The sequence below is a fragment of the Chaetodon auriga genome, chromosome 10 (genome assembly GCF_051107435.1).
Source record: "Chaetodon auriga isolate fChaAug3 chromosome 10, fChaAug3.hap1, whole genome shotgun sequence".
Classification (NCBI taxonomy): domain Eukaryota; kingdom Metazoa; phylum Chordata; class Actinopteri; order Chaetodontiformes; family Chaetodontidae; genus Chaetodon; species Chaetodon auriga.
In genome coordinates this window covers 21,510,127-21,524,564 of record NC_135083.1, presented here as the reverse complement: position 1 = coordinate 21,524,564, position 14,438 = coordinate 21,510,127, and the positions used below count along the sequence as shown (strand labels likewise).

Sequence of the window (14,438 nt, the reverse complement as noted above, 5' to 3'; positions counted from 1 at the left end):
ATGCATCACTGCTGGCTGAGGACACTGTGTCTGAAATTTAACGTCTGGGAAAAGCACGTGTAAACTGTGAAGCACTGTTTTATGTGACACACACATTGGCTGAGAGGCGATTGCCAGGTCGAAGCAGTAAATTTAAGAGACGTATTGTAAAGTTATTTTACTGGAGCTCTCAATTCAGCTTCACGACACAAGACAAAGGAGTGTCACTACAGCAGTCTGTTACTCAGCGCTTGACTTCACCTTTCCGTTGCCCGTAGATCCCTCCTCCTGTGAAAAGCTAGTAATAGTTATTAAGTAGATCATTATATTTTCTGTTCACAGAAATAAAAGACTTTTAAATGTTTTCCCAATAACCTACAGATTTTTCATAACGTATTCAATCCCTGATGTTTTTGTTGAGCTGACAGCGTCTTGGTATCCTTCCTCTTGCAGGAGGAATGCACAGTTGCACTTCTAAAAGGGTTTTCTCCTCAATCAATATTCAGAGTTCAGCAAGCAGAAAACACTTTTCTTTCTTGCTCTCTCTTGCAGCACAACATGTGTCAAGTCATTTCAGCATCAGATCTTATTTAGCGGCACCTCATGCAAATCAGAGGAACCGCAGCTGAGCTCATTTACATCAGTAGTCTCAGGAAATACTCTGAATGGTAAAGAATTGCGGCGATGCAGAGTTTTGCACCCCTGATGGTAATTTGCAATAAGCTTTGTAAATATCTCCACATAAGTCTGACTACTGCAGTACCAGGTGTGAGGGCATCAGAACTGCTGCGTTTTAGTATTCATCAACTTCTCCCAAATCAACACGTCAATGTTTTTTCACCCAAAAATAGGGATATAACAATATCAAAAACTGCTTGATATCGAGAATACCTCGATATTAAGGCCAAGATACAATATCTATTGGGCTCTTTTTAAAAAAGAAAGAAAGAAAGAAAGAAAAAATCCTTGATAAAAAGCCCTTTATTAATAAATGTGTGTATACAACATTTTTTTTATTCGTTTAAAATTTGCAGTATCGCAACATTTGATAGTCTCTACTCAAAAACAAGGATCAACCAGTAAAGGGTTAACTAATGTAGGTGGTACCAACCTGGGAGTAGGTGAACTAGATGTCGAATAAGCCGCAATCTGATTGGACTAAAACCTGTGCAAGCTTTTGTGATCTGAAGAAACTGACAACACTAACAACATGGCTGCTCCACCTTCACTGCCTGTCACCATGTCTTTTTCTGGAAAGTACCAACTGGAGTCTCAAGAGAACTTTGAGCCTTTCATGAAGCCCTTTGGTGTCCCTGATGAACTCATCCAGAAAGGCAAAGACCTCAACAGTATCTCTGAGATTGAGGAGGATGGTGACAGCTTCAAAGTGACAGTCACCACCGGCACGAAGGTCCTTGTCAACAGCTTCACCATCGGAAAGGAGGCGGAACTGGAGACCATCACTGGAGAGAAGCTTAAGGCGGTGGTTAGGCGTGAAGGCAACAAGCTGAAGGTCTGCCTGAAGGGAGTTGAGTCCGTCACAGAACTGGTGGATGCGAACACAATTGTCAATACTATGACACTCAGTGGTATTGTATACAAGAGGACGAGCAAACGTATGAAAATGTCTGCACTTGGGAATAATAAAAATTTTAAAACGCAAAACAAAAAAAACAAAAAAAACATGGCTGCATACTTGCATGGACAACAGAAGTCTTTCCTTCTCTGGATACCTTAACTTCAAACAACCTTCAAACAAAGCTTTGTGAAGTATTTCCACACTGTGGATGGTAGTTGAGTGCTGGAGCGTACGGTCATGTTTCTTTCTGCCTCTCGATCTTGTCGCATGTCTGCTGCATTAGTGCACCACTGCACGGTGTTAAAGTCATGCATGACAAGCTTGACTTGTCAACAACAGCTACCCACAGGGCCCTCAGCTGCATATCTGCTGTCGATGCATTGACTCTGCTTTATTACTGCGCTGTGCAACAACCACAGATGAGCAATTAGTCTTCAGCGATGCACAGTGTTGACCAGTGGTTTTGATGGTCAACTATAAACCCGTATCAGGTGTTCAGACCGAAGACAGCATTGTGTTAAACAACAAAATAGCTGACAGGGGTCTTATTACAAAGGTTTCTGCTTATCACAAAGTGTGCTCTTTTGTGCCTCTTAACCTCAGCATGTTTCAGTATGGTGATGTTCCACTACAGCTGGAGATTGAGATCGACGGACGCTGGTCAGTGCTGTCATCGTCATAATCTTTATTCATTTTAATGAGTTGTCTTATCACTGGTTGGAAATGTCCAAGTCAGTCAGTCAATCGTTGAGTCATACGGTCTTGTAAGCAGTCTTTCATTGAAACGAATGAAACGGCACACCGAAGGCGTGATAATGCTCTCACTCGTCTCCAAACTTGTAGTGATGACTAGAATTCTAAAAACAGCTGTAAACAGAAAATGATACTCAGAAATGTGGTGAAAAAGAAAACAAATTTTTAAGTTTCAAGAGCTTGTTTTGGGTCTAATCTCTCTTCAAAATACTTTTTTTTAACCTCGGGTCATCTCTGAGGAACAAATACTGCAGGAACACTGGCTTTTCATTAGAATTGTCTACAGGCAGAAAAAACAGACTCCAGTGCAATCCCATCACATATTCATGGTTTTCTTTATCGCCAGCTAGATATAAAACAAAATCAAATTGCATTATAGATATTCAGATATCCCTCTCACAAAGGGTTGGGGTGTGTGATCAAAATGTCATCTCTCTTTGGTAGATAACATGCGCAGTTCTACACTGTCCAAATCCAAAGCCATGAGGAAAGAGACCAAAAAAAAAAAAAAAAAGTCACAATCCTGCTGATAACAATATGACAGTTTACAGAGGAACGGAAAGCTTGATAGCTGTGTGTGAGGGCCCTATTGAGCTGTCTGCATGTGCGTGTTCGTGTGTGTGTGTGTGTGTGTGTCAGAGTGTTGAGCTGTGGGCTAGATAGACCGATGGAGGGATACAGATAGAAGATAAGTGGCCAGGCGGGGGATGATGGCTTCAACAGAGAGAAAGAGCATCCTGTTCTCAGACAGGGAGGAAGACAAGAGAAAAGGCAGACAGAGATACCGTGAATGTCAGAACACGTGCATGGTTTGGGAAATGTAGGGAAACAGAAATATTAAAAGCAAGAGAGAGGGAATATGAATAAAAAAGGAATGATGAGGGGGAGGGAGGTGTGGGAGGAGACAGATAAACATGTGATTCCTATCTGAAGATAAATTTCTCAGACAGACTCGAGGTGGGATTGCTGAGGAAATCCAGACAGTTTGAAATGTTCTCTTCCTCCTTCTCTTTCTATCCTTTTTTTCCTCTCCGTCTTCTTCTTCTCTTGCTCTCTCGTCCCTTCCTCCGGGATGGCGAAAGTATGACTTTGTGATACCCTGGTGATAAGAAACCTCGTCAGCGTGTGCCACTATCTTTGAAGCCACACGGTCAGTCTTCCCCAGTCCAGAGCCGTACAGTGAAGCAGGCGCACATAAGGCAGAAAGTGATAAAATACCTATTTGTGGCACAGCAACAATATTCTAATCATTATGACTAAAAAAAAATATCCTATTTAAAAAAAGTTGTATTATTTTATGAGCTCTTTACCATCAGCTGCCCTGCGCACAGGACTCTGACACCACGTCGAACCTCCTCAGACTGCTGGTCTTATGAAAAGTTACATGACTGAACATTTTACAGTATATTCTTTATGTATCAATAAAGCAGATTCTCATCTCTTCTGTCATTAAAAAAAATGCCCCGTCATTAAGATAATGCTGATGTAATGTTCATCAGAGCATACTGTACAGCAATAACCGTAAGAGTAGCCCACTATGATTTAGCACTGCACTCCTGTAACACTGTTAGACTCACGATGGACAAGAAGAAGTACCAAAATCGATGCACGACCAGAGGTATCGTCTTTTTTTTTTTCCACATTCTTCTTCCTTGTCAAACCCTGGCACCTACCTTACCCACAATGCAACTCGACAACTGACAGTTTCAGTCAAAGATTAGCCGGGCTGTGCTGGTAGCAGTTAGGCAGTGTCAGCTGTGTGCACAAATGTACAGAAGTAGAATAAAACCCTCTAAGAATAATTTAGAAGAAATAAGATAATAAAACACTGAAATATGACAACCGTGAAGAGCAACCACAGGCCACTGAAATCATGTACGCCTTTTAGCAACACTAGCGGCATTACAGTAGCAGTGGTGAGATTGGTTGGTTCGCTTTGGACCAGACTGAAATATTACAGAACAACTAGTAATATATTGGTTTTACCTGGAAAAACTAATGACGTTCCCATCGGCCTTAACTGTTCGTGTTGTCACCATGAGCACGTTAGCATACCGACATCAGCAGGTAGCTCAAAGCACAAAGTACAGCCTTACACATCCCCTGATATGACTGCGTGGCCATTAGACTTATACCAAAGTCTTTCAGGAGAAAACATATCCTAAAAGTTAGAAAATTGTTAAAATAGGCAAAACAAATGCTGCAAATATGTTAATGTCCTTGACTGAATTGGTTGAAGACACAGTTTTAAATGCAAATCCTACATGAGCACAGGAATATATATAAGTGTTTTCAAGTCATTGCTGTTTGTTTGTGGATGGGTGGTTTCTGCAGTGCAGTGATTTCTATGTTAATGTATTGTGTTGGGCTAAAATGGTGCAGCTGTAACACACCGAACACAACTGGGTTTCTTTCCCCATTGGATTGAGCAAAAGGCAGCGGGTTCATTCCTACTGGTACAATTCTTAATACCGAAAACACCCAGAAGTTGCTCTAAGTCTTTGTGAATCAAAGCTTCCTCCAAATGTCACATGTTATGTTAAATAAGGTGATAAAGACGGCAACCCAATTCTGTCCAGCGCCTCAGCTGAATCGGCTGCCGTCAGCAGGCGTGTTTTATCTCTCTCTGCTGTGCGTTTTGGTTTCCCCAAGTTAAGCCTGTTTTTAAGGGGCGGTAAGCAAAATGTTTTTCCTCTGCAACATATTACCCACAGATTTCTCAGGAGGATAGCAAAGAAAAAGCTGCTGCTGCTGCTCTTTCTGTGTCTCCAGCTCGGTCCCTTTAATAAGCTGCTTATTTTCCTGCTACCTTGGTATCTCTCCTCTCTCCTCTCCTCCTCTCTCCGTTCTTTCCTTCTGATTCTCTCCTCTCTCTTAAAGCTGCTTTTCCCATCCTGCTATATTTCTCATTTTTGACCCCCCCCCATCTGTTTCTTTCATCCCCCTTTTTCGCTCTTTTACTCGCCCCCAACATCCATCAGTCTCCTCCCTCCTAAGTGTCTTGTTTTTCCTTCCCTATGTTTGTCTTAATTTTGATATCCTCCATTGCTATTTATTGCACCTCCCCTGCCTCCTTTACTTGCTTGTAATCCACTAAATTACACCTATTTTACATCTTCTTTCCATGTGTTTTCATCCTCCATTTCTGTCTTACTTCCACACCGTCTCCTCCTTCCCTCCATCATCTCTTCAGACCTTCTCCCTGTCTCTCCTTCCCTTCCCTTTTCTTTTTCCTGTTTCTACTCTCCCTCTTCTCCTCTAATGCACCTACTTTCATCACACTTTCTGCCCCCCATTTCCTTCCAAACCTTCCCTCCGCTCTCAGCTTGTTGGTAACAGCTCTTGGAGATTGATGAAGCTCAGCAAAACATGGCTGAAGCCAACCTCAATACTGTAAAATGCCTGAGTGCACTTTCCTAGCATCTAAGCACCCAGTTGCTCACTGTGTGTGTGTGTGTGTGTGTGTGTGTGTGTGTGTGTGTGTGTGTGTGTGTGTGTGTGTGTGTGTTTGCTTTACTGGGCTGCAGCAGGAGTATACAGCAGAAATGGGCTGTTTTAGCATTGCTGACAGTAGACATTTTCAAAGAAAGTCTGTGTTAAGTTGGAATTGGTTTTGCACCTGGATGTGATATATTTTGTTTTCTTAAATGCCCTCCAAGAACAAATGCTCTCTCTGTGTCTCCTGATTCACACACAATCCCTCAGTGAACTTTTGGCTGTGTCACAGCTTGTTTATTTTCCCTTCATCATTGCAGTCTCATCCATCATTCACCATCCATTCATACGTTCATTCATTCGGGATGAGGCAGCGGAGCACACAGCAGCACTGAGCAATTTGGTTTGCAATACAGATGCTTCCACTTATTTTTAGTGGCATGGTATTTTTTTAGTGAAATAATAATGCATCCCTTTTTTACATTCAAGATACTATACAGCATGCACAACTAAAGTAGGAAATTACATAAGAAATATGAGCAAAGAAATACAGTACAATGGGACCTAACTAACTCTCTCCAAACAGCACAGAGGCCATTAATTCATGAGACGCTTTGCAGTTAGTTTTGCGGTTTGATAGCATTTTACTCAATGTGAATTCGCTTACTGAATCAGATTTCTGTTTCAAATCTTCATATCAAGTCTAAATCCATTTCTATCCCTTTTGAATCAACTTTGTTTCGTCCAACTTTTGAAGAAACTAAATAATAAATTACTACAAGTCAAAGGATTCAGCTGAAATCTGTAGGATGAGAGGACAGGACTACAGGCTAAAAATGAGTATTCACTGTACTCTGTAAATGCAGTGGCAGAAGATATGAAACGTCGAAATGTATCAGGCATGACTTTGGCATACTCTTTTTTTTTTTACAAGCAACTTTCTCCAAATACTAGACGTCCTGACTTGGAACTATTCAACTGATGACCTTAAATTATTACTCTGATATGAATGACAGTTTAATGTGACATGATCAGCTCGATCGATTTCCTAGAAAAGGCCCATGACTCAGTTTGTGTTGTGGGAACCACAAAAACAACCAGTCCACTCGTGGTTCTACAGTGCTGTTTCAGAGTGGAGCTTCTTCCCTTGCAAAACATCTTTGGCTGAGTACAGACACAAAGAGCACTTTAGCCTGATATCAGAGGAGTTTCATTTTGGCTTGCTGTCAAGTTACTCACAGAATTAAGTTTAATTAGTAGCTGCTGATATGACCTGCCACCGCCGACGTTTGTCATTTAAACCAGCGAGAGCGACAGTCAGCACCAGCTAAAACTGCTACCTGAAAGTTTTGGACAGTGCTTGTTGCTAATGAAAGAGATGAACAACACAAGATTTATTTACAGATTTGTGACCATGGGAGCTCTGCAAATCTGTGCATTTTGCCAATCCAGGTACCAGAACCCAGATATATGAACCCAGATGTATGCAGCTCTTCTCTCATCCTAGTGTCTGCCCTCAGGTCAGCTCATATAACAGAACAGAAGCTTGACAACCTCTGAAAATGACCTGTGACAGCCTGTGACCGGGACAATTACCTAACCAAATCTAATGCAGTCAATCTTATACGACAATCTCCCAATGAGTCCTGCCTTCCTGAAGATTAAATTGTTTGTTAAATGCTAGAAAATCATTTTAATATTACACAATTCAGCGGTACCATTAAAAACCACAGTCCAGAAGGCACCTGTCTGAAGCTGTTTCAACAAGAACTGAACATGATAACCTTCATGGAGGTAGGATTTGTATTTATGTGGAGATGTACTTCTAAGTGCTTTCCAAAGGTGTGTGGACTTGTTCTCCAAGAAGAAGTTCTCGATGATCCTGCAAGAGGACAAATGACTGGGACTCCCCAACAGTCAGTTAGAACTGAAGACGGCACTTGGATGAGAGGCAAAGCATCCTCTAGAACCTCAAGCAAGTCCAGTTGCCTTTGGAAAGCTCTTAGAAGTACCATGACCTGGATGAATGAGAATCTCCAGGCATGGAGATGCACTGCATTAACATAAATCTGTCATTTGTGCCAAATGTTCAAGTTCATTTTCTAGTGCCCTCCACCTCTACGGTGAAAAGCTGAAACTTGAAAAACTTGTTGCTGAGAGTTGCAGTCGGTGTTCTTTCCCCCAATGGCCACAAGGGGCAACAGTGAACTCATTGCACATTCAAAACTAATTTTCACAAAGGGTAAGATGTGTGCTGCACCAGAAGTGTTTTCAAACAGTATTTTTCATTTTGACCAAAGGAAAAAAATAGAGGATGAACATGAACTGGGTGGCTTGGCAAATGCTTACGAATATGACATCTCAGGAGACGAATTACTGATAAAGTGGAGACACATTGCTTGGGACTCAGCACAGACAACGTGTTTTCCCCAGCCCAACAGTTTATGTTTGGAGTTCAGCACTGACTGGATGATGTGGTGTTCTTGGTTGCAAGTGCCTCCTCCCTCCTGGTAAGGCTGCTGTTTTGCTTTGCCCCACTTTGTGAACAAACTCTAATTGATGTGTGCCCAAAGCACAGCGCTGTTCTTTTTCTGGGAGATTATCATAAGTTGAAATCAGCATGTTGTCTCGCACTCTCACAAACTACCAGTTTTTTCCTCAAAGTTTACCTCATTATCAACCTTTGTATATCTGTTTTTTAATGAGGATATCTAACCTCTCTCTTTCTGGTGTTTGCTTAAGCCTCATAAAGAGCATTACGTCCTACACACACTCACACTTATACACATATAGTCACAGTGGGTTTTTGCAAAGTGCTGACAAAGAAATCACTTTGAGTCTGCATCTAAGTATCCCAGCGGAAAAGAAGGCACAGGAATAACAACTAGCCACACACACACACACACACACACACACACACACACACACTTACTATCTCATACACAGTCATACAAAAACCCATTACATGTATATAAAGGAACACACAGCCAGGTTCTTGTTCAAAGACACACACACATTTCTTAATACGCATGTCATACACAGGCACAAACACACCTACATGGTTTCTAGTATGCACAACAACACTCACCCTGCACACACATTCTTCCATAAATCATACACCCCATCACACAAACACACGCACAATGCGGCTGAGTTACAGTAAAGGGACTGAGACTGAAAATCACTGCTTATTACTTTGTCTGTACTGTAGCCAGCCTGCCAGGCTCCCCTGGGGTTGCAGTAATTGACTTGTCCAATCCCTCCTTTCAACACGTTATTCTTTCTCCACTTCCTCTGTCCGGTGTTTGCCAGAGGGACCGAGCTGCCACACAAAAGATATTGGCCGCAATGTCAAAACTCACAAGTGGACAAAACTCTGCCACTGTAATGAATACTGCCGCACTGCCTGCAACAGCTCAGGTTTTAATATCCCAAATGTCCACTTCCACCGCTCACAATAATGAATATTTAATGCACTTGTCATGGTTCAGAACCTTCCACTCCCAATACAGATTCAAAAGTCCGGCTTGATTCATCACGTGTGTTGAACATCTTTTCTGCGTTCCATTACAGTGAGGTTCCCTGGAGGGTGCAGCAATTGCCTTGACCTTATTTGAAAATGTTTTTCTTTCTTTTTTCTCCTTGACGAGTATAGAGTTATGTGGGTGTCAAGGGTTACAGAATAATAATAAATGTCCCACTTAGATGATGTTGCCGTTGGAGCATTTTAAGGCTTTGGTGGACATGATACTCCACATACCAAACGCATAGAAACCGAGCAATTTCTCAAAATCTATGTTGAAATAGATGAAACTGATGGTTATAAAATAAAGCTGCAGTATTGTATGTATGAGCATTGATGATAAGTTGAGTGCAATTGTTTCATGGCAGTTCATCCCATTGTTGTTGGGACATCAGGGGATCAACAAAGTCAGCTCACCCTTTGCGGAACATGGAAGTCTGTACAGGATTCAATGGCATTCCATCCAATAGATATAGAGATAATTCAGTCTGGACCAAAGTGGTGGATCGACCGACACTGGCATACATGGAGCCACACCACTGCCATCGCAAAAAATACCTCCAGAATCATTTTCTTTGACTTCACACCTCTACAGGGAGCTGACAGATGCACGAGTACAATCAAGCTGAAATGCTTCCGTACAGAGCGTCAGTGTGCATTTATGTGGTTGAATGTATTTCAGGACCAGCTCTTAACACCCTACCTCTTGTCAGTCACTTTGATTAACTGTCTGATGGACACTTTGGGACAATCAACACTGCTTGATTCCCGGCCAGCCAACATTCAAGTGCTTATCATCCTAGCTGTTAGCCCTGGTGCCTTTCAGCCCTTCGAGGTTAGTTAGTGTAACTTAGTTTTCTTTGATCGCCTGTTGCTGATGTCATGTGACTTCTCCTGCCTTTCCTTTCCTTGACAATCCATGCTCACCCCTCAAGACAGACAGTGAAAAAATCATACATTACATGTTATCTTTTGGGTTTGTGTTGGGGTAGGTCCTGTCACCTTTAGAGGTGGAGCTCGAGAAGCACTTAAAGCTATATTCCCTGTCCCTGTCAAGTAAATACTTAAGAGGAGTGTCCCCAGCCTGAGCTTCCTCCTATTCCTCCTCTGTCATTTTGACAACCACACCTTCCTCCAAGGCAGATTCTTTGTGCTGTAAATAAACTAGACAGAGCCTCTGACTGCTTACATCCAAATCTTGTCACACAAAACCATTTTGCATTAGTGCAATATTCGAAGTCAGTAGTTTAAGCGAACAGCAGCAGGATTTAGTGAGATTTTTACAGCGAGTATGTAAGACGTCAGGAACACGAGTATTTTTTCTGAATTATGAATGCTAAATAACTGAAGATTAAACAGGTGAATCCAAATTGAACTGTTAGTTTCTTATTGTTTTATTAATTTAATTATTATTATTTTATTTTGGTTGGTTTGGCCAAATTTGCATTTGGACTGCTACTGTTTAAAGTGGCAGAGGCTGGGTCTCTCAACCATTTATCCATTACTTTGAGCCATCATACTTTTAGCCAAAGTACATTTACTTGAGATCAGCATCACACCAATTTGGATGGCTCTATTTGGATAGGGGTTTTTTATGTTGACACAATGATTCCTCCCACCCCACTATAGAAGTGCTGCCTCAGGCCAGTATATCTCTGTTTGGGAATCCGTGTCCTAGATGATGAGTCTCTGTCTTCTTTTACCTTGTCTCAATTGATTTCTGATTGCTGACACACATTACAACCAAGTATAACGTATTTCCATAATTTTGCTAGTATATACATTACAGACCTAACTGTAGTCACATTGTTTCATGTGGACCCATCGCTCTGCAGCTGATTGGCTGTTAAGGAATCTTGTGGATATACAGTAATTGAGTTGTCCAAGGCCTTCTCAGAAAATGCCTCCAGCTCTGCTTTGCAGTGGTGGCCATGAACAGTAATGAGGAAGAGAGGAAATAGCTTCTTGGTGAAACAGTGAAAGAAAATGTCTATGTGTAGGACATTTGTGTATGTGCTTGCTGCTTTTCACTCTCCCTCACATGTTACATGTATGTATTGTGTCATATCTGTTTGCCATTTAGGCCTACATCCTGTGTATTGTGTCTTTGCTGAAGTTGGATTGTGAGATTTGTGTAACTTTGCCGCAAGCTACAGTATCGGCTCAGAATAATGAGCAGAGTTGTCCTGGAAACTGAGATAATCTTTTTTCCTACAGGAAAGAGAGGAAAACACAGTTTACATTCAAATAGCTCTGTTCCAAGTGTTTTGCATCTTTAATGGGTGCTAGTTGACAGCAACAAGGCCAAGCTTTGGGGCTATTTTACAATGTGATAACTCTCTGCTTTGTAATAAAACAAAATTCTGGGCCAGTGTTTTACCCAGAGGACACAGAGGAGAAAAATGCCCTACATTCAATGGCTTTATTAAGAGTTCTCCTGTTAATTATCTGCATTGTTTTGCATCTTTAACAAGCTACAGTTGACACTGTACAGTAGGGCTTTGTTCTGAAGTTGTATCCGCTTGCCTTTTCTTCTATCAGTGTGAAATCTTTAAAGGAGGATGACACCGCTTTCAGAACACAATGTCACAAAAATGGATATGTTGTTTTGCATCCCAGCTCTGCAACCTGCAGCTCAGATTGTTTTCCTAGAATAGTCCTGTACTGTAGTCCTCAGGAGTTGCCCTTTGATTGAGACCTGGTAATGAGCTGAACTTCAGCTATAATTGGGTTTTACAGTGTAATTGATCTTTAAGGACAAGGCCTTTTGAAAGTTTTAATTTTCTCTGAGATTAAATCATTGGGATGTAAATGTCATGTGTGGTACCCTTTAGCTCGACACTGAAAGCTATTTGTTTTCATTAGCAACGCTTTGAAAAGTTGCCCTTTTTCTTGATTTACTGTCACATATTATAGCATGTTGTGCTTTTTTTTTAAGTGTTGGCCCATACTCTCGTAGGCTGAAACAGATACAGACTGAGCCTGCGTGAGTGCATGACTCAATTATGTGAAATGTCATGAGGTAGATTTGCAGTGTTTAGGTTACATGTGTCATCGAGTACACTCTTTTATGAACTAAACTGGCTGAATTCTGTTGGTAAATGTTAGCTTTTGTCTGAAATGTGCTCTGAAATTCCTTAAATAATTGCATGAAATACGTCTGTGAAGATTCTCATTCATCCAGGTCATGGTACTTCAAAGTGTTTCCAAAGGCAATTGGACTTGTTTGTGGTTCTAGAAGATGTTTCGCCTCTCATCCAAAAGGCTTCTTCAGTTCTGAACTGAAGAAAAAATTGCATGAAATGTTTTTTAAGAAAAAAAAGTTGCACTTTAATGTTAGAAATAGTGATGGCAGCATGATGCTTCATTTGACTGGAGTAAAAATCATAAGGGTTGACAACGTACATTTTTGCATCCCCTTTTTAATCCAAAGTTCATTTATGATGCAACGTCACCAATCAAAATCTTAGGACTACACAGCTGATAGCTACAGCAGTACTCATCCTACATGTATTTCAGCTGCATCTTTAACATAACAAAGTGTGCAGATTGTAAGGATCCATGAGATAAAGCTTGAATGTAGAGTCGGATGCGATATGCTTTGTTTTCCTCGCATGGCCTTAACTATCTTCCCACTATTCACGCATAGAGGTAAAACTGTGTGACAGCAAAACACTTAACACGCTGTCTGTAATTCTGTACCACTCCAGTGGCTTACACTCCAGACTCCCCTCTCCCTCAGGTCTGCTTCTTAATCTCTAATGATGATTAATGTGGGCTGTGTGCGTATTGGCAGCACTGTGTTATTGGCATACTGACAGGGTTGTTAAGATGGATAACTATGCAAGAGTGTGTGTGTGTGTGTGTGTGTGAGAGAGAGAGAGAGAGAGCACCAGCCGAGGAGCCCACCCCCCACCCACACTCTCTCACACACATACACTTTTTCTTCCCCCAGCTTAGCCGTGAAATCAATTGATTTGTTTGTCTGGTCAAAGGAGAAAATGGATTTGTGGAAAAAGCTGAAAAACAACACCAAAATTAAACTTAGTCTCTGATTTTCTGTGTTTGTTGAATCTTTTTAGGGGTTAGAGAATAATAAGAAAAAAAAAAGCCTCTTAAAAAACAGCAAATTATGATTTATTCACTTCATAATGCATAAAGAACTTTGTCTTTTTGAGTATGTTTACCTTTGTGTGTGTGTGTGTGTGTGTGTGTGTGTGTGTGTGTGTGTGTGTGTGTGTGTGTGTGTGCGTCCGTGTTTGTGCGTGTGTGTAGGAGATGGTTCGTCGGGGGGAGATCCTAGATGACAGCATGGAGGATGAGTTCTACCTTCGCCGCCTGGATGCCGGACTATTCGTCCTTCAGTTGATCTGCTACATTATGGTGGAGATCAGCAATTCAGGGATATCACAGGTACACACACACACACATACTGCCTCTGGCTTGCCAAATGAGTTTTCTCTCTGATTAATTATTGTTAAGACATCTGATCTGACGAGCTATAAAAGCAGACAGGAGTCAGACAGTTTTTATGAGCACTGCAGCCAAGTGGCTCATTTACTTGGACTCTTGCAGTTTCAGACTCTACAACCTTTTACCTGCTGTTTGTACCCGCAGCATGTCTTTGATACGTCACTTCATGGACTCATACATTGGTGGATATTTTAAATACCCTTATAGTAAACTAACTATTGAGATCTTTGAACTGTGGTGCAGATTTTTCCATTTTTCAAAACAGAAAAAAAAAAAAACTGTTTTTGGACATACTTGTGAAAAGAGTATCTAAGTTTTTGGTCTCAAAGTGAACATTTCTCATGCCAGTGGGTGACTGACATGAGTGCTGGAAGACAAGCTGTCAATGTCTGTGGTGTGCTGCTTACTGAAACACATCGCAGGCTTGTGTAAGAATGATGAATGAATGATTTTTTTTTTTCTTCTTTTAAACAATCCTGCATGCAGTAGCATTTGCTATCAACTGTTAGCAATTTACAAGACTCAACCCTGACATCATTCAGCATTTGGCAGGATCCACCATGCTGCTAAGTCAACAAGCTAGGCTAACCAACAAGGACAGTGGATGCTAGTTAGCCTAGCGTGTTAACATTCATACTGATTCATGCTTTGTACTGATTGTTGCTTTCTGTTCATTGTATGTTAAGACCTGCAGAG

At 41.3% G+C, this 14,438-nt stretch overlaps 1 protein-coding gene and 1 pseudogene across 1 annotated transcript in view; both read left to right on the top strand.

Annotated features, from left to right (window-relative positions):
• ctnnbl1 (catenin, beta like 1) overlaps window positions 1–14,438 on the top strand; it is a 50,579-nt gene that overhangs the window by 28,828 nt on the left and 7,313 nt on the right. Inside the window, exon 14 of the mRNA XM_076741959.1 lies at window positions 13,545–13,682. Coding sequence (XP_076598074.1) covers window positions 13,545–13,682 — 138 coding nt within the window. The remainder of the gene's footprint in view (window positions 1–13,544; window positions 13,683–14,438) is intronic.
• Window positions 1,085–2,240, top strand: LOC143326968 (fatty acid-binding protein, liver-type pseudogene; annotated as a pseudogene).